General features: G+C 36.8%; 1 protein-coding gene and 1 non-coding gene across 3 annotated transcripts; one reads left to right on the forward strand and one right to left on the reverse strand.

Annotated features, from left to right (window-relative positions):
• Positions 1–1,815: 1,815 nt before the first annotated feature.
• On the forward strand, positions 1,816–14,549 carry LOC128875552 (uncharacterized). Of its 2 annotated transcripts, XM_054121216.1 has the most exons (9): positions 1,816–2,707; positions 5,809–5,994; positions 7,082–7,423; positions 10,477–10,553; positions 10,659–10,759; positions 11,432–11,531; positions 11,904–12,116; positions 12,272–12,385; positions 13,191–14,549. In XM_054121216.1, the coding sequence occupies exons 1-9, from the start codon at positions 1,816–1,818 to the stop codon at positions 13,344–13,346; spliced, it is 2,181 nt and encodes a 726-aa protein (XP_053977191.1). In that variant the 3' UTR covers positions 13,347–14,549. The 2 variants fall into 2 exon arrangements, with proteins under 2 accessions (XP_053977191.1, XP_053977190.1); XM_054121215.1 differs by lacking the exon at positions 7,082–7,423.
• A 4,516-nt stretch (positions 14,550–19,065) lies between these two features.
• LOC128876049 (U5 spliceosomal RNA) lies at positions 19,066–19,185 on the reverse strand. Its single transcript, XR_008456942.1, has one exon. It is a non-coding gene; the product is annotated as a U5 spliceosomal RNA (small nuclear RNA).
• Between the last annotated feature and the right edge of the window lie 4,815 nt (positions 19,186–24,000).

A 24,000-nucleotide genomic window follows, 5' to 3' on the forward strand; every position in this document is an offset into this window, starting at 1 on the left:
GAATTGTTGCAAAATCATGAAAATTGGAATATTGGAACAAATTTGTTTAACAGATTGTACACAAACGTGTCTTTCTCGTTGGAAAATGTTAAATATAAAATGTACTTATCAACAAACACTGTTTATTCTAGGAGAAACGATAGGCACACGAATAGACATTAAAGCAAAATTTGTTTCACAAAATGATTCACGAGGGATCATGGTTGTTAATAATAAAGTAACACAGCCATATTTTTATTCCCTTTTAAGAAATGTATTGTTAAATACAAAATCATTTACTAATGTACGAAATATAGTTTTACCTTTTTTTTAATTTCCAAAGATGCTTCACTGGATTGTACGCACTCTTAAGAGGCTTGGAACATCAAAGCATGAACAAAAATCACTTTTTTTTTAAAATTCGAAATTGGAGCGATTCCGAATAGTTCTGTGCAATCAGAATTTAATTTGAAAAATTTTGAAAAAAATTCAGTTTTTTGTCACAAAAAAGGTAAAAACAAAATGCGACAAAACTGTACAAAATATAAAGAAACACAACTGACAACTTTCTCAGAGAAAAAACAATGACAGTCAAATTTGCGGGAGACCGGAGACGCGGTTACCTTGGTTACACCTATGGAATATTGTTTTCCAGGGTAAAAGAGACAGTAAATTATAAAAAAGGAAACAGTGTTTTAATCGATTTTGATAAAAAGAAATACGATTAGATAACATTTATATCGAGAATCGTGCGGGAAATACAAACTTTTAGTTTTCTGCGTCTCCTGAAAAGTTAGGTTTTTGGTACAAAGGCACACTGTTCTCAGAAACAGTTAGGCCGATATTGACAAAATTTTACACACGTGTTATTTAAAGAAAAGTTCAAAATTGAAGAAAAAAAGTTGAAAAGTTTCCTCGGTGGTTACGTTTTTTCTGGAATCGAAACATTAAAAAATTCTCTGTCAAAAATAAATGTCTAACAATTGAGTTTTGTTTACCTTCTCTAGTGCCCCGAATTAAATTCTGATTGTACAGAATTTATAGAATCGCTTTAATTTTAATTTAAAAAAAAAGTGATTTGTTTTCATGTTCTTCGTTACCCGACTTTGTCGTCTACCTCCCGAATCGATCAATTACCATCGCACCCGGCGCAAAATCGCGCGTCCATCGAGCCCCAAATAAGCAATAATGCTCGCGAAACAAAGGGAACAGAAAGAGAATCCCGATTCTTCAAGATCCGCGCGGGAAGAGAAAGGAGAAAATAGAAGAAAGCAGCGGAGAGTGAAGAAAAGAACAGGTGGGGAGGCAACGTATGGGAAGACGCGATGTCGGCGATGGGAAAGCTACCGATGTCGGTGAAAGCAGCGCCTCTTTGGATGCCGGTCGGGTCTTGCCAGTCGTCGAAACACGACATTCGTGTTAGTCCACGTGGAGGACCGTTTCCAAGACGATCGCGAGCAAAGGCAGCTAGATGCGTGCGCGCGCGCAACTCGCGATCATCGAACGCGTTATTCAAAATTTCTTCTATCTAATCGAATCGCCCCCGAACAGGACTGACGCGAGTGTTCATCGATCGGATCAACCTTGACTGGCTGGAACGTCACGTGCGATCCTTGATGATCGAATCGAGATCGATCGAGCGAAGATAAAATGCCGAATGCACGAATAACCGCGTGTTTCCCGAGGAACATCGCGAATCTATTACCATCGCCGAGGAAAGATTTCGGTCCCCGATGAAGCTCGAGGATCTCTGACAGCGGAAGACTATGGTTCGAAGCGTTGACCGCCGTTTGGCTTCAGTCTAGTTCGTTCGAGTGATACACATCAAATCAGATCATGAATGTCATCGTCATCGCGCACGTGCTTCTAATCACGACCGTAAACGCGTTCAATTACAACGATTACGACGCAGCGAGCCAGGATCATCCGTTCTCCTCATCGTCAGTGTCGATGTTCCATGGTTGGTTCTCCGCGACGAAGAAGCCTTCCGTCGCCGAGGGAACGCAGAAATTGCTGTCCAGCGACATTCGGTTAGACCACATGGAAGACCAAGCCCCTAAGAAATCCCGAGTTCGCGATCTGGCTGCTAGGAAGCCCAGAGAAGCGAAACGATCGGAGAACAGTCGAGCTATAGGTGACTCGTTCGTCAGGAGGGCGCAATTTGGCGTGTCAGTGCGAGAGATCGACAATGAGGATCGATCGATTCCCAAGAGGAGGGAATCCTGGACTGAAAATCGCTGGAACGATGAGAACTCGCGAAACGCTGTCTCTCGGGTGTCGTTCGTTGGAAACGGAGATCCGAGAGGGACGTTGAGCTTCCTAGGCGCGAAGAGCTCGTTGGAGGATATCGCGGTTGTGGAAGACGGACGCCGAAGAAGAAAAATCGTCGGGGATCGCGCGGATGGGATAGACACCGGAAGCCACGATTTGATGATATCGGATGCGACAAACGCTCCGGTGGAAGGGAACCTTGACGACAGGTATCCGGAGGATGTTCGCGAGGAAAATGACGTGCAAGGGTTTCTGGATCAATTGAAGAAACGAATGGTCAGGGGTGAACTGGAAAAAGTGATGACCGATTACAGGCAAGGAAGAAGACGGAAGTTTAACAGCCAAGAACAGGGCACGCTGCTGGTCGAAGCCCTGAGGAAGAAACGAAATTACACTGGAGATCATCGCGGTCACAACAACAATCTTCATAACAGCATCATGGACATGCTGGGTAGAAGTACGTCTCGTGTTAACAAGTTTTGGATTAAAGATGGATATTGTTTATGAGAATATAATATGTACGATGAAGACGATTGATCGAACATTGAATCTTCGTTCCTGAACTATGTTTTTGCGGAATGCTGATGTTTCGTGTGGTGTGAACTAGTGTCACTCGAAAACTGCAACCGATGATTCAAAAAATAGAGTTATTATAAATAAGTTTCCACATTCGTGGTTTGTATTAGGGCGAAGGAAAAATTCGTGCGTATTTTATGTTGTTTCTGTTTGTGAAATTTTTTGAAGTCATTAAAGATCACTTTATATGGGAGTGTTATATATCATTTTGTAGCTTTTGAAAAGCTCTTTCATGTTTAATTATTAGCTACATTAACTTTTCTACATCAATTTATTGGTGGTTTAATATTTGTTCGTTGTAGTAAAATCATGGAAAATTTCGAGATTCGAGTACTTCTACGTCACTACTGGAAAAGTTTAAAGCTACTGAAGCAGCAAAGAAAATATTATATTCGGTAGCTTTAAACTCTTGCTTCCAGTGACGTAAAGGTACTCGAATCTCAAACTTTTCAATGATTTTACAGAACGAGAACAAATTAAACGATCAATAAATTAATGTAGCTAATAATTAAACATGAAAGGGCATTTCAAAAGCTACAGAATGATATATAACACTTGCATATAAAAGAATTTTAATGACTTCAAAAAATTGTACAAACTGAAACTTTTGGCTCACCCTAATATTACTTTCATGTGGTCATTATATGCATTTCGAGACAAAATTATGGATACATTTTAGTGTGAAAAGAGATGGTTTCTTAGGAAACTTGAAAGACCAAAAACAATACAATACAATACAATATAATAATAAGTATCGTAAAAGGTAAACAAAAATTTTTGTTGTGTCATATAATATACTATAATATTACCATTATTATTTATTATTGCTTGTAAAGGCTCGAGTACAATGCTCCTGGCAGACTGAGTGCTAGGTTGGTCACCTTTTAACACATATTTACTACTTATTAAGTTTATATTCAATATTATATAACATTTTATTATACTATATATGACACGAACAAAAATTTTCGTTTCTTTTTAAGATATGTGTTGTCAAATATCAATGGGGTATTCCAAGCCATTTCGAACACTTTTAGACTATCCGATTTTTTACTTGGCTGAAATTTTGGTATATTATAGTATCCTACTAAATATCTTTTTGTGAATTGTTGTAGATTTTTGTACTGAACCAAAAAAAAGTTATGAATTGCGCCATAAAATAGGAAAAATAATCAGTTTCTTTTTTTAAGGGAAAAAATTAAAAGTGTCGAAATATGAGAAATTTACGTGTTCTTTTCGAAAATCAAAAACTTTTTTAAAAGATGAATTTAAATATTTTGTTTCATATTTTTTTTTTCGTAAAGTTCATTCAAAAACGCACATTTCGAAACAAAATCCGTCTAATTTGGTCAAGTTTTGGCAGAGCTATAGCTATTTGAAAAGAAAACATCTTTTTTTAAATGCATAACTTTTTTTTGGTTCGGTACAAAAATCTGCAAAAATTCACAAAAAGGTATTCAGTTGGGTACTACAATATACAAAAATTTCAGCTAAATCAAAAATGTCTGGATCTAAAAGTGGTCGGAATAGCATGGAATGGCCCATATGTAACTTTATTACATATTTTCTTAATTGGAATGCTGCATCAATTCATAATTAATACACATTACGACATGTTCTCGTACGCATAGTTTTATGCTAGTTCTACTTTGGATGATAAAATAGATATATGAAAATCCAAATAGCCACGTATTCGTACAATTTTATTTTGATTTTATATGGGACGACAACGTGTGCACACAAAGGTCTAAATGGCCACAAAGGAATGTCAGTGTTCCGTGAAAGGTGAGGTGGAAAGTGTTCCGGGTCAAGCAAGTTTGGGAAATGGTGCTCTAATTGTGAGACATCCGTTGGTAATTTGGGAAGGCTCGGTGATCTGCACGGCTTGACTTTCGTGCTCGATCTCGTCGTTCTGCGTTGAGTTGGCGATTTCACTTACAAAACCAGGGGTTCGAAACGAAAGCACTCCGGTATTTATCCCAGCAAACAGACCGAAAAAGAGCAACGCGGTGCTGCGTGACGACACGACACGACTAAATATGACAGGGCGCAACGCCACGCGAAGCGAAATACGACTCGAAGCAACAAGACTCGAAGAGACACGACACGACAAGGCGCATTACGTGCACAGAATAATGCATAGAAAAATCCAAACTACGCGTGACGCGGATGATTACATGATTTCATAGCGTGAAATAGTGTTTCTCAACTATCGTGGACCAAGCATCCACTTCTTAGCTCTTCACCGACGGCTCATCTTTCCCGTGTGAAAAATTTTGTCCTGCGAATAACATTCTACCGATGGAACTTTGAAAATAGCCCTAGAAACTCGATTTATAACATGGAACGTCTAGGACCCATTCGTCCTTCAAGGGTATAATTTTGGTCAATATTCATAAGAAATGTTATTTTAATTCAGACGAAATGGACTCAACATAATTTTTTACTTTTACTAAATCAAATTTATAAAGATCTATTTGTGAAAATAGCAATAAAGTGATCTTACTTGCATTTGATGAGTGTTATTTAGCAAGTTCGAATATCGACTAACATGCGTTGACATATTGGTTTCCCTAGCAACACTTGACTGTTTATTTCGACCCCTAATGATGTTAAGAGAACTATAAATACCAACAATGATTACAAATAATTTGTTTACTTACAATATTACGAATCTACTTTGTGTCCTTACAAAAAGGATATTTCGATCATTTAAAATTCTTCATTATTTTTCCTTGAAATATTTATTTTTGCTATATGCTGCAATGCATAATGTACCCCGTTGTACCAAATAACTTTTGTAAAAACATGTTTTCGATAGCCTCCTCTCATCTTAATATCAATAATCTAAGAATGCTCATGTATAGCTTTACACGATTGGATCAAACGAATGCGCCTATCTCATTTATATCTATCTAATTTTGTTCGAGAAAAAGTTCTTTTGAGAATGGTACACCTACATCGATAATCGTTATGTTTCAGTGATACCACAGACATGTTCATACAAAGGAGCGACGTTTGATTGCGGTCTTAGCATCAGTTGCGTTCTCGGTGGCGGTCGTCCAGTCGACCTCTGCTCCGGAGGACTAATTTGGAGCTGCTGCGTCGACGACGACGACATCCCTGAAAAGATACCACGACCCACCGTTGGATTACTGCAGAACGCCAGTGAGTTATCGTCAGATTCATTTTCTTTCCCATCCGTTGAGTAATTTTTTTGCTTGGTTTGCGATAGTGCTTTTCAAGACAAATTTATTAAGCTTTAATATATTTACCCGATTTTTATTAGTTTCCAAGATATAACACTTTAGCGTGTGTCTGGACACCCTGTATGAGAATCAAATATTTACTACAATTTTATCCTAATTTAATGAAAACCTTGAGGTTGGTGATGTTTCCAAAGCTCGATAATATATGGTTTTAATTTTTAGTGTAAATGTCTCAAAAAGGTAGCTAAAAATATGATTTTGTATGTAATAATGCATATCGTAAAAGGTAAACAAAATTTGTTATTAATATTCCGAGAAAACCGCCTGTGAAAGTAACGCTACGAAAAGTACGTATTGAGACGGTAACCATAAGTTATCTCGTAACCCACTTATCCAAAACAAAAGAAATAAACAATTCATGTGGCTACAGTGGCTTATTTTTGAGTCACCTTGTTTTCTTTGCTTAACACCTTATATCTTTGCTTAACACGTTGTCGCTACAGGACTTTTCATTGCTGAACTACAAAGAATTAATTCCAAAGAATGAGGCAATAATAAAAATGAATCTGGAGAGGATTCGTGAAATTGACGACGTTAGAAAATTAAATACTGCGATACATTTTAAATGATCTAATCTTGAATAGTCTCCAGACGAAATGTTAACTTTGTAGAAATTTTCACGAATTTTAGTTTGCCAGCCAATGTGTTAATCAGACTTTGGGACGCAGCACCGAAACCCTATTCGATTAAATATAAAGTTGGAAATGTCCTAATTAAAACTTTAACGTACGATTTGCTCGCGCAAAATGACCATCGTTCCCAAAAATCAAATAATCAGGCGATCACCCACCGGGAAACGAATATCGTCCGCGTTGAGAAACGATGGAGTTGTTGTTGGGTATGAGAATGGATGAAGTCGAGTGGACAAAATATAACCACGTAACGAGAGTAATTAGGCGTACACGCGATATGCGCGCGCTAAATGCGGTGATAATTGTAATTGGCAACAGCGGAAAAGGTAAAATCGTGGTTGTTTAAACGTGTAGCACTTTCGCTAAACTTGGGAAACCAACATCCGTATCTGGACGACGACGTACAAATCTACGAGAACCCGGCTAGGCCTAGCAAACCGAGCAATTACGGCGGCCAGAACGAGCACCGGCCAACGTACCTGTTCGCGGACGTTTCGAACAAGCCGACGACCGTTTACGAATCGTCGCAGACCTGGAATTACGAACGGCCCTCGTACACGACACGGCCGCCGTTTTACCATCCGATACAGCTCGATTATCCTCAGGACGAATACGAGCCTGATTATCCTGACGCGCAGGGAATTCACAAGCCGGTCGAGGATGTCTCGAACTCCGTGGATTATTCCAAATATCGTGGTAATCCGCATGAAGTCGCACCAGACAGAAATTATTGCACCAATAGCGGCACCATTTTCAATTCCCACAGCTAATCGCAATTATTAATTAAGGGGAAGCCATCTTGGACGCGTGAAGATCATTTTCGACAACTTTTTTTTTTTTTTTCGAAAACAATACGGAAGAATCTGTTCGCTGGGATTTATTATACGTTGTACATACATTCGACAACACAAAAATAATTTCGATTTGGACTCTAGAAGTCAAATGATTTTTTATTTCGACGTCGGAGATTTAACGATTCGATTTTCAAATTCAAATGTGTTGCAGTTTGTTCGAAAATGGAGATGGTAGTCGTCGTTTTGAGAATATTGAAATTGATAGAAAAATACGCACTTATAACCAATGTTTACAATGTTCTTCGCAGTCGTCGATCCTTAGAAGCCTGATTTTCCAAATTAAATTGAAAAAAATGCCAATGTATTTATTATTTGAAACAATTTTAACGGGTGACGTTTATCTTTTTAATTTTTGTTCAAAAGAACATTATGCAATGGTAACATATATACAGCCAAATATTAAAAACAAACCAATTGCAAGTGTACAATTCGATTTAAAATTATATTAAAAATATAATTAATCGAATTCTATATGTAATAGTTAATAATATAGAAAAATATATATATAAATAAATATAATTCTCAATTTATGATTTATTGAAATTTCAATAAGTAAATCTTTTGAATAAAATTCTCTTAAATAAGGAAAACCTATTGATCTAAGTAATCTAAACACCGTAATTAATTTTTTTATAGGATAACCTATTGTTATTAACATGTTGTTATTTTACGATTAATGGACATTAATCATTCGCATCCAACAAAAAAGAAATAATAAATTAATTCTTTTGCTGTTAACTACCGAAACAAACCTAAACATTTTACAAATACGTTTTGTGATTTTTGAATATTTAACATAATTATTTCCATAGAATGTTCAATAATTTTACAATTGTTACTTTCTCGCACACTGCAACATATTTAAATCTGACTGAAACCGAGCACAATAGCGATCGATTTGGAGTGAATTGATCCCCACAAAACGTTTCATCGAAAAAGAAATTTTCCTCGGACGAAAAAGGTGCACGGTGAATTTTTATTGCTTAAAAGTACCGTACCATCTCCGTAGTTTATTCGATCCTTTTCGCTACACATACGATTGCTGGCGATGTTTAAAGATTGACTCTGAAATACAGAAGGATGAGCGACGAACCGAATAGACTCGTTATCAGCGGTGAAAGGAAGACACGTCTCGCATGGCATCTCCCTTCCCTTCTGTCTTTGGCACTTTGCACATTTTCCAAAGAGGCTACACCGTCGCGACGATACGACAGTTGTAAAGGAGACAGAGGAATAGAGGAACCGAACGAGCTGGAAAAGGAAAAGAGACTATGGCAACCCTAGCAAAAAATTTCAACTTTAGGGAGTGTTTGCACTGAATTATTGACGTCGAATAACACGCTGCTCGATCTCTTCACGTCAAACACACGACACTCTGAAGGATCATCCAAAAGGGGCTTTAGGATTTTTTCTTTTTAAACGAATGAAGGTCCAAAGTCATATAATTTGACTATTGACATCCAATGTACCAGTTTTGCATTTGTTCCTTCTTTACTGTCATTAATTCTTGATTTGCATTTGCATTTGTGTTTGCTTATGTCTGGAGGGACTGGAGGGGTTTCTCGAATTAAAATGACTGCGTGTCACCATTTTTTTTGTGGGGAAATGCATCACCTCGACCTTAGTTCAATCTCGACTAACTGCCGATCGCCGAAAATCGTCTTTTGTTGAACGTTTTACTCTTTGCTGCCTCGATGCGTCGCATTTCGTATCGATTAGTTCTCTTTATAATTCTTCCATTAAGGATGATAGCAATCTGTTGGGGCCCACTGAAATATACTGATACTAATACTACTATGCTAGTATTAGTATAGTTTCTTACTACTTGCTTAGTAGTACTGGTATCAGTATATTTCAGTGGTAGCTCAGGTACCTCGGGAATGCTAAACCCGTACTGTAGCTATATTTGCAATCAAACATAGCTACAGCCCCTGAGGGCTTTTCTAATCAAACACAAACGATATGGAATATATCTGACCTTTTGATTTTAAGGGTTTACTCTTTCATTTATCAATTTCGGCGCAATTTTCATGATTTCTTTTGGACACAAAGTACTTGACATACTTTAAATAGGAGAAAGTCTACATATTTTAAAGACCTTTAATAAGTTTCCAACCTAGAAAATGACTACCTAATGAAATACCATTTTATAAAAGTTATACACGATTACAATTAAACGTGAAGGATTATGTTGCCTACGTGTTTATCACAGCCACGCCGATAGAGAAATTTTTGAAATTCAGGGCTCCTTTTGGAAAATCCTTTATTGACACTGCTACTTGGCCGATGTTAACAAAATCATTGCTTATGTCTTTCTTTAGTTGTACGCACGGTTTAACGTGCACTATAACGCAGTGGTCGCCACCTTGTCGCTCGCAGCTACGAATCTAATCGTTTGTGTCAATTTTCGAATCGGAAGAAAGAAGAAACTAATAATCTTGTTGTAAAACTCTCCTGATATCACGCTCTAGTTTTAAGCAAAATTTTGTAGTCCTTTATCCCTAAAAATAAACATTTAAATATAGTTCATGTTCACTTATGGAAACGATGAGAAACAAATATAGAAACAGCCTTATAGATGAACACGACGATAGTGACGAGTATTATCAAATTTCACTTAAATTGCAAACTAAATAGTAGTAGTAGTGGAATTTTATCAAATTTCTATTTTGTATACCTACACATAGCAACTAAATAATTATTTTCAGTTTGATTTTATATGACATTTCAACGAGGAACTTACTGAAAATTGTCAAATTCACACCCTAATTTCGATACTCTTCAAGGTTGGCGACTACTACCATAGTGTACTATAATTCTAAAAAATGAGAACAATATAAACAAACAACAATCTGTTAAAAACGATCTTTTACCTCTTTCCCCGATGGTTTACAGGTTGCGGTGAACTTTACACGAGAAGTAACAGAATCGTTGGTGGACACAGCTCCAGTTTTGGCAGTCATCCATGGCAGGTGAGCTAACGAAAGTTCAAGTTTCTCTTGACATCGGCCATTTTCATCAGCATTTTTGGCTTCGTTGCTGGTATTCAATTTCTACGATTTATCCTCGACTTTCAGGCCGCCATAATCAAGTCGGGATTCCTTTCGAAGAAGTTGTCGTGCGGTGGTGCGTTGCTGAACAACAGATGGGTGGTGACTGCGGCTCATTGCGTGGCAACGTAAGTATCCTGTAGCTAAATAGTGCCCAATTAGGGTTTCTCCTGATGTACCGATAGCATTATAGGTTAAACTTTTTAGTAAAAGGTTTTTACCACGAAGAACGTATATACACGTCCTCGAGTAGTAGGTTCAGACAGCTTGGCTCACTATAGAAAGTCAACATAGATACAACGTGTCCCAGAATTAGTGTAAGAACCGGAAAGGGGGGGTAGCTGAGACGAGTCTGAACCACAATTTCCTTTGGAAAAATGTCGGATGGTGCTTCGTCTTTGAATCGTTAACGAAAAATCATGGACTAATCACAGCGCCCGAGTAGCCCGCGCTCAGCCGCGAGACGCTGGGCTGGGCTGAGCGTGCTGACTCGAACTACTGATCACGGCTGAGCGTTCTGGCTCAAGCTACTTATTGCGGCTGACCGTCCTGGCTCAAACTACTGATCATGGCTGAGCGTCCTAGCTCGATCTACTGATCGCGGCTGAGCGCAGGCTGCTCGGACGCTGTGATTCGTGGGTTTTCGTTAATAATTCGAAAACAAAGCAACATTCGTAATTTCGGCAAAGAAAATTGTGGAATCGTCTCAGCTATATATATATATATATGTTGACTCAGTCTTGTGTACGTAAATTAAAAAACAACTTTTTCCTACGACGACTAATGCTTATTTCGTGTAGGACACCAAACAACAATTTAAAAGTGCGTCTTGGTGAGTGGGACGTGAGGGACGCGGCTGAGCGATTGTTACACGAAGAATTTAATATCGAAAGGAAAGAGGTAAGTGGCACTCGTTTCAAACAGAAGGTTTACGAAGAAGGCATTCGTCGACGCTGTGACTGTCGCATTATTTATACAGGAGACTCGATGACATTTATCGTCTTTCAGTTTATCAAAGGAACTAATATTATTAATAAAATAATATAAGTAAATTTCAATATTCCTGTCGTTAATAACCTAGGAGTTGATGCGTATAACTGTAACTGCAATTACTAGCGACCAACAAATCAAATTTAAACAAAAATGTGTATTCAAATTTCTCTTCTTAATTTCGAAGATCAATTTTTAATTACCGAATTCGATGCATATCAACTGTATAATTTCTTACAATAATTAAGTATGCAGTTAAATGCAGGAGCAAATAAATTACAGGTTCATCCGCAGTATTCCGCGACTGATTTCCGTAACGACGTGGCGTTGATAAAGCTATCGCGAACGGTGTCGTTCAAACAGCATATCGTTCCCGTTTGCCTGCCAGCGAAAAATCTGAAACTTTCTGGCCGAACAGCAACGGTAGCTGGCTGGGGGAGAACCAGACACGGGCAAAGTTCAGCACCGACGGTTCTTCAAGAAGTGGACGTCGAGGTGCGTACTAAATACATGCGTACACCGTTGGAGCGTGTTACCTTTCGCTTTCTTCTATCTTTCCTACACTTTCATATTCCGATTGCACGAGGCTTCGCGATAAGTAGTACGCGAGCGAAAGCGAGACGGACTGTTGAACAAGTGAATTTTTTCAGGTGATCCCTAACGAAAGATGCCAAAGATGGTTCAGAGCGGCCGGAAGACGGGAGACCATTCACGACGTCTTTCTATGCGCCGGCTATAAAGAGGGTGGACGGGATTCCTGTCAGGTAAAGCGATTACTTTCGACGAGCTTATATGGCGAACGCTTCAGTAATCGACGCGTTACCGAACATGTAAGACAGGAACGTGCGAGGAAACTTTTTATTGGAAAGAAATTGCTCAGGTGTTTCGACACTCGTCTAACCTAGAGACCTTCCAATACGAAATAACTTTAAGGTTTGGTTGGATCACGTCATTTTTCAGCTCTTTTCAAAATCTTCTTCTATTCTTTAGGAATGTTTTCTTTATAGATAATAAAAGCTGTTCCTATATGCTATTTAACGAAATATGCTTCATTCTGGCTGAGGAAATGAAAAACAATTTTTTTTAGACAATTTTATATATTATATATTCGATATATTAATATCAGAATATCTATAAATATATATTAGTTACATATTTGTACATATATTAATGTATATTAATATATCAATGTAGGCTAACATCAACTTGTGTGTAGTATTAAAAAGTACATTAAAAGTCCTATTTGTTTTCCCAAATTGTACAATCTAAATAGATAATCAACATAAATAGAGATTCAACAACGCTTTACCGACCGGTATCGGTTCAACATCCTACACCGGTCGTTAAGAATTCGAGACAAGAAGTCGATTAATCGCCTACCGATCGGTAAAGTGTTAAGAAACGAAACTTCTTTAGTTTCATCAATCACTAAGAACCCTAAACAACAAATATTTATATCATTACTTAGTTTAACTAAGGCTCGTAGGGTATTTTGAAAAATAAATGATTCGTAGACTCGAATCTACGAATTATAACGTACTAAATAATTAATAATTAACATTCCTATAGGGAGACTCTGGGGGTCCTTTGACCATGTCCGTTGAAGGAAGACACGTGCTAATCGGTCTCGTGTCCTGGGGCATAGGATGTGGTCGTGAGCATCTGCCAGGCGTCTACACAAATATACAGAAATTCGTGCCTTGGATCGACAAGGTGATGAGTTAAGCACTATCTCAAGGCTAAACTAGAAGAAGAAAAAGATGGATGCTAATGGCAACGTTGACGAAACGGCGATACAAAACAGTACGCGTAGCTACCAAAGTTTCTCACGACTGATTTGTTATACGACTCTGTAAATCGTATGCGCGTAATGCATTGTTATTCGTAACAATTAATTATACATGTAATTAATATTACGTGCATCGCTGTATATAATAATATGACATTATTATATATATAGAACGTTTCGGAACGCCGACTACGTGTAATATAAAAACGACAAGAAAGGTATTAACGACAATGATAATAGCAATAATGTTAATGTAGTTATCGTATGTACTTAAGTAGTTGTCGAGAAATCGTAATATCGAGTGAATGCGATTGTTCTTGTATTTGGATTAAAAGAAAAAATGATGGAGTCGTTTATCTACCGATTGAGCGCGAGAAGAGTGCTTGAGCTTCGTGCATAATGATACGTTTTGTGGGCGGAGCCAATTGCACTCTTCTCGCGCAATTACGATGCATAATCAATGTTTTCTTGTTAATTGGACTCGTCGAAGCGGAACTCCTAGTTTCATCGTTCCAAAACTGACTTTGAAACAGCTTCATATCTATTGCGTTTATTCGAACGATTGATGTATGCTGCGATTGAAACTTTCGTACTGAAAAATTGTCTATTACTCGATCACTGAGATGTTTACATTCTTTACGCGTCTCTGAACTTATGGCGGGTCCTGTTCGTTCAGGGACAACTACGCATATACAATTGTAAAATGGTCTATAATTATTACAAATTATATTTATATCGCATCTGTTTTTGTTTTCGGCCCCGATACAGTCGTATAGCTATACTTGCATCGATAACCTAGTAGAATCATACTAAGATCAAGGTATTTGCCTAATCGAAGAAAGTTTTCTAACTTAACAGCAGTCGATTATTAGGAATCGTCTCGTGCGATACACATATTTTTGAAAAATAAATGATTAAAAGAGTTATCGAAGTACGTAACGAGTTAAATAGTTCGTTTATTCGGACTAACAATTAATGAACCCTGGAGTAATGTTCTGTCGATAAGAAAGGGAATGTATCGAGAGCGATGTATCGAGAGAGCTGACCTTCACAAGGTATGCATGAAGCAATTTCATTCCGCGGGTAGATTACTTGCCAGAAACATGTTGTAGAAAATCAGCTTCTAGGCGTACACTATATATTACATGGCGTCCAGGAATCTACAGACCACACAAGCAAAATAAATTTGACTTGTAGATTGAAACCACGTGAGCAGAGGAAATATGAAACGCACCACGCAAGTTTCCACCCTTCATTCTCCCCACTTTAACCCCTTAAGCCACAACCACGTGCGAGACTCGTGGTCGGATATTCGTACCTAAACTGATTATCACGAGCCTTAAAATGGATCCAGAGAGACAATTACTAATTATTACTAATTACTAGGTATCCAAATATCGTGTTCAATGCGTTCAATGCGTTCAATGCGTCATCGCTTCCTGACAACTTGCTGATCGAACTATCACGTTCGGCGCAACAGTCTTTCGTAATGAAACGTTAATTGGTAAGTTCGTTGACGGTATCCAACGATGACAACCTAAAAGACAGGTTGGTTGCATTGCGGCTAGATCAACGGTTAAATGGTCGGATAGCAGGAATGGGGTGGACATCCCCGGCAACTTTGGCCAAGGGGCGGGGGGTTGGAGGGTTGCAACCCCACTCTCGATCCGGGGAAAGGCTTGGCAGCGGCCTAGGGATGAAGGGGAAGGGAGAAACTGCGGGAAACGAGGGGGGTGGGACTAGGTGAAACGTTGAAACGGGGGCGGAGGGTAAGTTGCTAATTAGAGCCAGATTAAACGCTTGTCTGGGGAACCATTTTCCTTGCCGTTCCTCGCCGTCCACGGAAGAGGATGAGTGCGAAGAGCCAGCCGTGCTCCGGAGGAGAAGGGGTGGAAAAAAGGCGAGTAGGCAAGGGTGGCTAAAGTTGCAACAGAGTGGGGATAACTCGACTCCGGTTGGAGGCAGGACCGGGCTTAATGAAAAGTGTTTGCCCCGTAAAAGTTAAGATTAATTGGCGCTCGGGGGGTGGTTACCGCGGTAATCAGCCGGTGCCAGTGGTTTTCAAACACAGCGTACTCGCTCCAAGCTGTTTCACCCCTTTTGAGGTCGCTTCTCGCGCTCTCACCCCTTTTCATCGCGTTCGATCTTTCTTCGATTATCAATGAACACGTTTCGTTAAACTTTGTTTCTTTTCGGAGTTTCGATCTTGGATTGCATGATCTCAAGCGACGCTATAATTACCGAGGACATGGATTGTATATACACGTAATGGGCACGGCACAAAGCGGAACTATTTTTTTTTGCGATTAACGATTTATCCAGGTTACTATTACACTACGGATGTTTATTTATATTCATATTTTTATATAATTCGTATCTTCGTTACTCATATTTAATTCACATTTTTAATGTTCATATTCAATTCATATGTTTGTTACACATATTTCATTCATGAATTAAGAATTAAAATTTAAATGAAACTTCTTATATATTTTTGAATTTATGCACGTTCTCTGAAATCTTACCATGTTTTCATTTGACATGAATGTATAAACATTCTCGGTCTAGTTATTATTGTAACTCTTCGCGTCCTTGGCCACATATGTGGACGTTTAGTTTTTTATTAACTCATTAACTACAGAATCCTTCAACAAGAGGAATACAAAATTTATAGTTTGGCTGTACTGTAATGTTATTTCCGAGGTACAGTTAGAGATATAAGAAAAGCGCGAAGAAAAATTGTCCCTGAAGGGGTTGAATTGAATAAATATACAGGGTGTTCCATTAGAGTGGAATAATTAAATAATACCCTTTCATGAGAGGATGAAGCTACCAAGAAAATCTTTCTACTCGAATATGTTACAATTTGATTTGAACAAAATTTACGAAAACAAAATTTAAGCAACTCCTCTCCTGGATTAACATTTCATTATTTAATTACTTAATTTACTTTTTTATTATAAGGTACCTAATCCTAGTTTTAGCGACTTTTGTAAACGAACGACTTTAAATATTATATCTTAAATCAAATTTGATTTCACCAAACTCAGATAATTTATTCATTTACGAAAGTCTCTCGATGCAAAGGACATTATAAATAGTAAATAATTTGTTCGCAAGTGGGGAGAAAGATTTAAAAAACCAATTAAGTTTCGTTAACGGAATTTTGTATACTTTCATTAATTTATTGTGATGCAAATCCTCAAATTGGAGTTGCTAGTCTTTCCTGCGTTTTTATTAGAATATTCGGAGCGCGTTTAATTATTGTTTACGTTATGGCGTGCCTAGATATTAAATTAATAAACTATCGCAACCTTCTGATTTCGGTTGAGCGTTGCTGAAACGAGAGGTTAATTTGGCGACACCTAGTTTCATTAACAACGCCATTAAAAGTAATGGCCGATGAGGGCCGAACTCGGCGGTGCGGCCACATAGGGGCAGGGAGATTCTAATTACGGCATAGAACTCGAGCCGAGAGCCGAAGGGCAAGAGAGTCCGAACCTGGATGAGGTTAGGGGTAAGACAAAATGGAAGGGAAGAATCGGGGACCAGCAAACGACCTGGATAAGCATCAAAAGAGCAAAATGGAGCGGTAGAGAGACCGAAGAATAAAATGCAAGAAACAAATATTGTAACGCTTCGTGTCTATAAAGAAGTTAATAAAAATAAAAGTCAAGGGAGGAAATATTGTCCTCGGAACAAGGATGACAACTAATGGCCATTATTATGATTTATTATTATGAAATACGAATGTGCAAGAACCTACAAGATGCAAACATTATGCAAGAATATAAAAAAGATTAAAAGTAAAGTTCGTTATAATATTTGCAGAATAAAATAATTTCTTATTTAGGTTGATTTTTTGTAGGCATGTTTGCGAAGATTTTATTTTGCATAAACATCCGCAGTCTAATTATGATTTTACTTTATTGAACATCGATAGGCATCTTAAAAGGTAAGGCCACTGCAGAAATAAAAAAAAATCGATTTCTTTTGTTTGTTAATACATTGCCTTAAAGCTTTAAGAATAAGAAACACAATATTTTTAAACTAAAGTTTCAGCTGCGATAGGCTATATTATTATAAACAAATAATTTTGTACAAAATTTAGGGCCAGATTTTATGCATATATATTCAGAAAAGCATGAAGTTTTTCCTTAAAAAGTTTTCTTCTATAATAGTTTCGGAGATAGCCTATCGCAGCTGAAAACAAGAAAATTGAAAGTAACACGCGATAGAATTATGGCTCTTGTTAGTCCATCGAAAAATGTTCTTACAGTTTTGGAGCACCTTTCAGGTGGCTCTACAGAGTTGTTTATTATATCACTGATATACCACATTATCGGACGATTATCATTTTTCGTTTCTCGCGTATTCCCCGATACTTTGGACTATTCAATTATTTCCAGTCATTTCGTGACCGGCAGCAGGGGAGAGGAGAGGAGAGGGTATCGATAAAATATGATTAACGTTATTTACATGTACACACGAGGCGATGCCAAATCGATCCGTGACACCAATTACGATTTATCTATGGGCAGCGATACCTAATCGAGATGTTGATCAAACAATCTTATCCCCGCGATAAGAACGGATAAATTAACCATCAAATCGTTAATTACTTTTGAGTACAGATAACGAGACTTTTGACACAATTTGCCTTCGTTCTTTATCGCTTTAAATTACGAAAGTATAGGATCGGCTTTGCTTATTGCAATCATCGGGTTTATACTAATTTAGTGAACTTGGACTTTATACGCGAGACGAGGGCAGAAGTACATTTTACGTAAGTTCGCGAGTCCTTGAGTTAGGCGAATTCGTAGATATGCGGTTATATCGCCAATCATGTTCCGATACATGCTTTGGTATGTATCGTATGTATTTACATATTAAATAGGTTTTACTCAATTTTTTCTTGCTTATTGAAGTATGCATGGTCGTATTTAACTTCGGTTACTCCTTATTCAGGAAAGAAGTTTATTAAATAAATTCATCTATTTATTAAATAAATACATCGTTAATCTTACTTGTTTACTCTTATTAAAAAATGTTTCTTTTTATCCAATTTGTTTTTGCTCGTCGAAGTATATCGAAATATACTTAAAAATTAAAATTGTAAGGTAAACGTAGCTAATTAATTATAATTGTCAGTGATATGATTATTAACAATTTTAGCGAAACGTGTAAGGATCGGGGTTTTTCAGTTTTAGCAAACTATATATATAATATTCTAGCGATTGGATTTGATTTTAATATAATAAAAAAGAAACAGGAAAAGATTATTTATACCCCATGCCGTGTCTTATCGGATTATGGATGTAGTCAAGGAATAACACAGAAATCGATTGCCAACAAATGTGTTGATAATTGGAATATTTAGCTTATGTCGAAAGTATGTCTTATTTATACGATTTGGAACTTTGGAACGAATTAACCGTCTAATCGGAGGATCCACTATGTCCACACGTTCATAAATACGCGAGTGCTTTCAATGAATAATTAATATACACAGTAAATTATTGCTATGCATTTTTTTCTTAGAAAATTCTATTTCGTGCATGCGTTTAGTAACATTTAATATCAAATCGTTGTGCAATGTTAATGTTTTAAGGAGAGTATAAAGAAAGTTTTTATTGAAATTTAGAAGAACAATTTCACAATTATTTCGAATAATTATAAGAAATTAGTCTATAGACTCATCAATTGTTCCCCTCCAGGGATATCTTTAGTAAAAGGCGAAAGATTTATGCGTGATTTGAAGGGAAACCAGAGTCGAATAATTATAAAATAACGTACTATTTCATCGATTTATTATTTAATGAATGGTGCTGGACGCTTTTGAAATATTATTTCGAGTAGCACGTTATTTCATTTCATAATTGTATTTCGGACAATTGATCTTCTAAATTTCAATAAAAAATTTCTTTATACGTTCCTCGAAACATTAACATTGCACGATTTGATGTTGAATGTTACTAAACACATGGCCAAAATTAGAAAACAATTATGAAATGAAATAACGTATTGAAAATTAAACTTGAAAAATGCCCAGGTCTGCGTTCATTAAAGAGTTAAATGTACTTAAAAATTTCGAAGAACGCATTTTTCGATTTTGTTATTTTCTTGAACTCTTCTAACGTTTCAAGAATATTCCCAGGATTTTCATTTCGATCACTCTAAGAATATTATTTGACAATATTGTCCGATGCGTTATTCGTGGATAAATACATACGTATTCACATCGAGGAAGTCAGAGATAACGAATTAGATATTTTTGAAGTACTCGGAGACGCATACTGTGCATCATGCTATGCATACATACGTATATGGGTAGAGATACGTGTGCGGTGTGCACCCGCAGGTAGCACCTTTCATTCTTGACAGCCGAGCAAACACAAAAGATTTTCAATCGGTGATTATGCCGCGTCACGATAAGCCAAAGCTTATTTTCTCTCCGCCCTTGTGTCGGTTTCGCTTCGAAACGCTTGAAACGTTGAAACTCATCAAGGTGTTTCGGTTATACGTATATTCGCTTGTAAGCATATAACGATTTCACGTTAAATCGCGTCTCCGGCTCTCGATTTATCAGCGGTAACGTTCGGTTAAGTATCCAGCTATAAAAGTCAAACAAGGAGAGGTAGAACGATCGTTAAATTTGATTACCTGCCTACCTACGCACGTACACCCTCCGTTCATAAGTATGTGGACACTTTCTTAATAGAAATAAATATCTAATAAATGTTGCGAATCTATTAATATCAATTATATCATTTACGTTTCGATATATTTATGCTGCATTAGCAAATTTATTTTATTAATCCTTTGCACTCGACAAGTGACTCTCAGTCACCACTAGGTTTTCTTTAGGTTTCATTTCTTTGGAACTGGAAGTGTCAATAAAATGCTTTTGAGGCAAAGGTGACCTGATTCTCAAATCTCAAATTAAGGATCTCACTTTCGAAGTTAATCTAAGCTTAGCATTCGTGAGAATAGAATGCTAAGAAAGCATCTCGATTTGCTGATGGATACCAGAAAAAAGGTCTCGAGAGCAAAGGGCTAGCCTGCGGATGTTTATGCAAATGCACATCTTTATAAACAAAAGTGAAGAACAGAAATTTAAATGAAAAACATGCTTCGTCTTCTAAATATTGTAACATGAATTTTATTATTTATATCTGTATATATTCATACATTCGTAAGCTTCCTTGTATATCCTCACATATTTGCATTTGTCACAAATGCATAAATATCCGCAGTCTGTTAATAACTCCATCGTTTATAGTCTGGTCAATTTAAAATGGTCTGAGAATATTCTCGAAATATCGTAATTCAAGAAAATATTTAAAATGAGAAATGCCATTGATTGAAATTTTTCCAAGTACCCCTAACTCCTTAAATAGCAAACAATAATTAACAGATTTTCGCATACAAATTTGTACGCACGTCTGCGCCGTGTAAACGGACGCATAGCAATCTGTGTTCCCGAGTACGGGAAGATGTATTACGACAGTCGTTTAAAATTTTTGTTCCGTGGATACGTTGGACGTGCTTCGATCCTTATGTAAATATCGTTCCCTCTGTGTTATTTGGTTAAAAAAGCGGTGACCGACGAACTTGTACCGTTTACTTTCAACTCGTACCCGTCGCGCTACATTCGAACCATTATAGGGACACACAGAGATCGCGAAGACTATGGATATCATAACAAGCACAAAGAGTGCAGCGTCTACGGTGATCGATCACTTCTATACCAACGAGTGGTTTGTCCTTCCTCTCCTTTTAGACGAAATCAAATTTGCTCGATGCACGGTAGAATATTCGACGCGAGAATTCGATTAATTATTTTATCCGATCCTCGAGAAATGCATTGCAAAGTTAGTTACGAGTTGTTCTTAAAAATTTAGTTAGCGAATGTATATAGATAGATGATATCTTCGCTAATTTCAATCTTTCGGACGAGAATTGAGTTTGATTTTTGACAAACTAAAGAAAAACGTATTCTGTGATTCCTTAATCTCTCAGCCTCTATTCAACTTTATAATATTAAAGATTTTTTTTAGTAACTAATTTACTTACCAACTAAATATTTGCTGTCGGTATCTTACTTCTTGTTTAGTTACCATTCCTAATCCAAGGATTAAACGATTAGATCTAAAATTACTTTAAATTCATAGTGGAGTGTGGATTTCCTAAAATGGTCGTCGCGTGGCATTTTATTTATCGATTTACTGTATAAATTAATAAAACAAAATTTGTTATTAACGAAGCTTTGAATATTCAATTTTTATCACTTTCGTTTCATACAAAACACTCCACTAAATGATGATAGAATCTCTGTTCAAATTCCCTAATAATTAAACTGCGGATGTTTACGCATTTATATCAGATGAAAATATATGAGGAAAAACGTATGAGGATTTGCATAAATGCAATAATATGTAAAATATAAAATAAAATATAGAGTATAATATATATAATAAAATAAATACAAATAACAAATAAATACAATAGAATAAATACAATAAAATAAATACCATAGAATATATATATATATATATTAAAATAAATACAAACCAGTATGAATAAACAATAAAATCCAAAGTTTACAAGATAAGATATATATTTTAATTTAAATCTCAATTTTTTTTCTGAATCCGTAAAAATACAAACTTACATAAACATCCATAGTCTAGTAACAACGAATATCGAGTGAATGATTGTTTCGATTTTTTGACAGGCGTCAAAATGATTTTCGGTCATTACCGATTGATTTACGTTCCACGTTATATGGATGCTCGAGCATTATACTTCCCCATGTTCTGTTTCTTCCTACCTTTTCACCTTAACCGATAGGGAACGAACCAGTTCCCAGATTGGAGACGATATTGAAGAAAACCCGAAACGTTTAGGCTGTTTAGACACTTAAAAAATCGAAGAGACTTTATCAGTGGGGATAAGCAAATAATGCGTCGTAGGCCCGATATAAAATATCGTGCGCGACAACCGATAACAGGCCGATTACTCGAAAACTGGGCGTGATGCCTATTATGCGGCTATTAGCTGCTCGATAAAACGGAAGATAACGTCGATATTTCGTTGAAAAGATTTAAAAACGAATTGCAGCAAGTAACCAGGGAACAATAAATAATGGCATCGTTGCACATTGGTGTGGGTCTTCTTCAGGTGTTTAAAGTGAAATTACAAATGAATACAATATATAGAAATAAACATTATAATTAACAAGAAAACTGTTTATGCATATACAAATATTAAGCTTGATGGGGTTTCCAGAGCAGAAAGTGTGGTTATTATCAAGCAGACATTGATTAGTTTAATTTTTAAACAAACTAAAACGTGTACCTACTTCGTTGTAAAATATGAAAAACTTGCTTTTCAATTTGTTTGAAAACGGAACTGATTAATATCCATTCGATAATGAACACACTTTCTGGCCTGGGTAGTCCAACAAGCTTAATGATTTTTATCTACTTTAGAGAATTAAGTTTTATCTATTACATCGAACAATTTTTCACGTGTTTTGATGGACTATTGTCGAGTAGTAAATGGGTGATGTCAATAGAATGATTAATATTTGTTTGATTTCAAAAGTAATAGCAAAGTGACTTCGTTTCAGGACTGAAGAGATACAAAAATAAGAAAGGAAATAATACGTCTCAATCTGATGGTCATTACGATGCATGTATACGAACTTCAGTAGCCATAAGATCTTCCTTATTGTTATTGTTTTATAATTATTGCAATTATCAAGTACACTTGTAAGGCAAAATTGGATAACTCGTGAATAGACACATTGTGTGGACCACCAGGTTGAGACTCGGGTTACGTACATATACATATAAAAGGGTGGTACTCGATAATGTAACACAATGACTAGTTAATACAGGGATAAATTGTTCTCTTCTTTCAAATTAAATTTTGCTAATCAAAAAATACAAATTACAAAAACACCTCTTGCATCTTGGTTGTGTAACCGCTCTAGAGTATAATTACTCAATCTATCCCCCTCTCTCTTCCACCCCAATTGCAATCACCTCCTCTATACGAGGAGTGAAGCATTGGTACGTTCTCTGTCAAACGATGCTATCGACATTGGGAACTTTTGCGTCGATACAGGTGCGTAAAGATTCCACATCACGGTATTTCTACTTGTTAGTAATCCTTTCGATTACGCTCCAAACGTGATAGTCGATAGGGTTCTGAAATATGGGTTATCGAGAAATCAAAATTTCGTGAATCAAAGCATGTCCACAGTGTCTGACAAGCAATTTTGGACGAAACGGCTCGTGTATTTTTATTACGTAGGACTTGTAATGCAAGTCCTCTTCTGCGATCTAATGTATCGTTCGTTAACACTTTAACGTTCGCGTGTATACGCAAATGTCGCCAGGACACGGCGGTATTTTTTAAAGAATTAATTTAAGAAAAGGTTATGTAAATTGACGAAATAGACACACACACACACACACACACACACACACACACACACACACACACACACACACACACACACACACACACACACAACAATAACCGCTGGCTGCATTCGCTCTATAATTTTCGTGGTACACT

The sequence above is a fragment of the Hylaeus volcanicus genome, chromosome 4, assembly GCF_026283585.1.
Source record: "Hylaeus volcanicus isolate JK05 chromosome 4, UHH_iyHylVolc1.0_haploid, whole genome shotgun sequence".
Taxonomy (NCBI): Eukaryota; Metazoa; Arthropoda; class Insecta; order Hymenoptera; family Colletidae; genus Hylaeus; species Hylaeus volcanicus.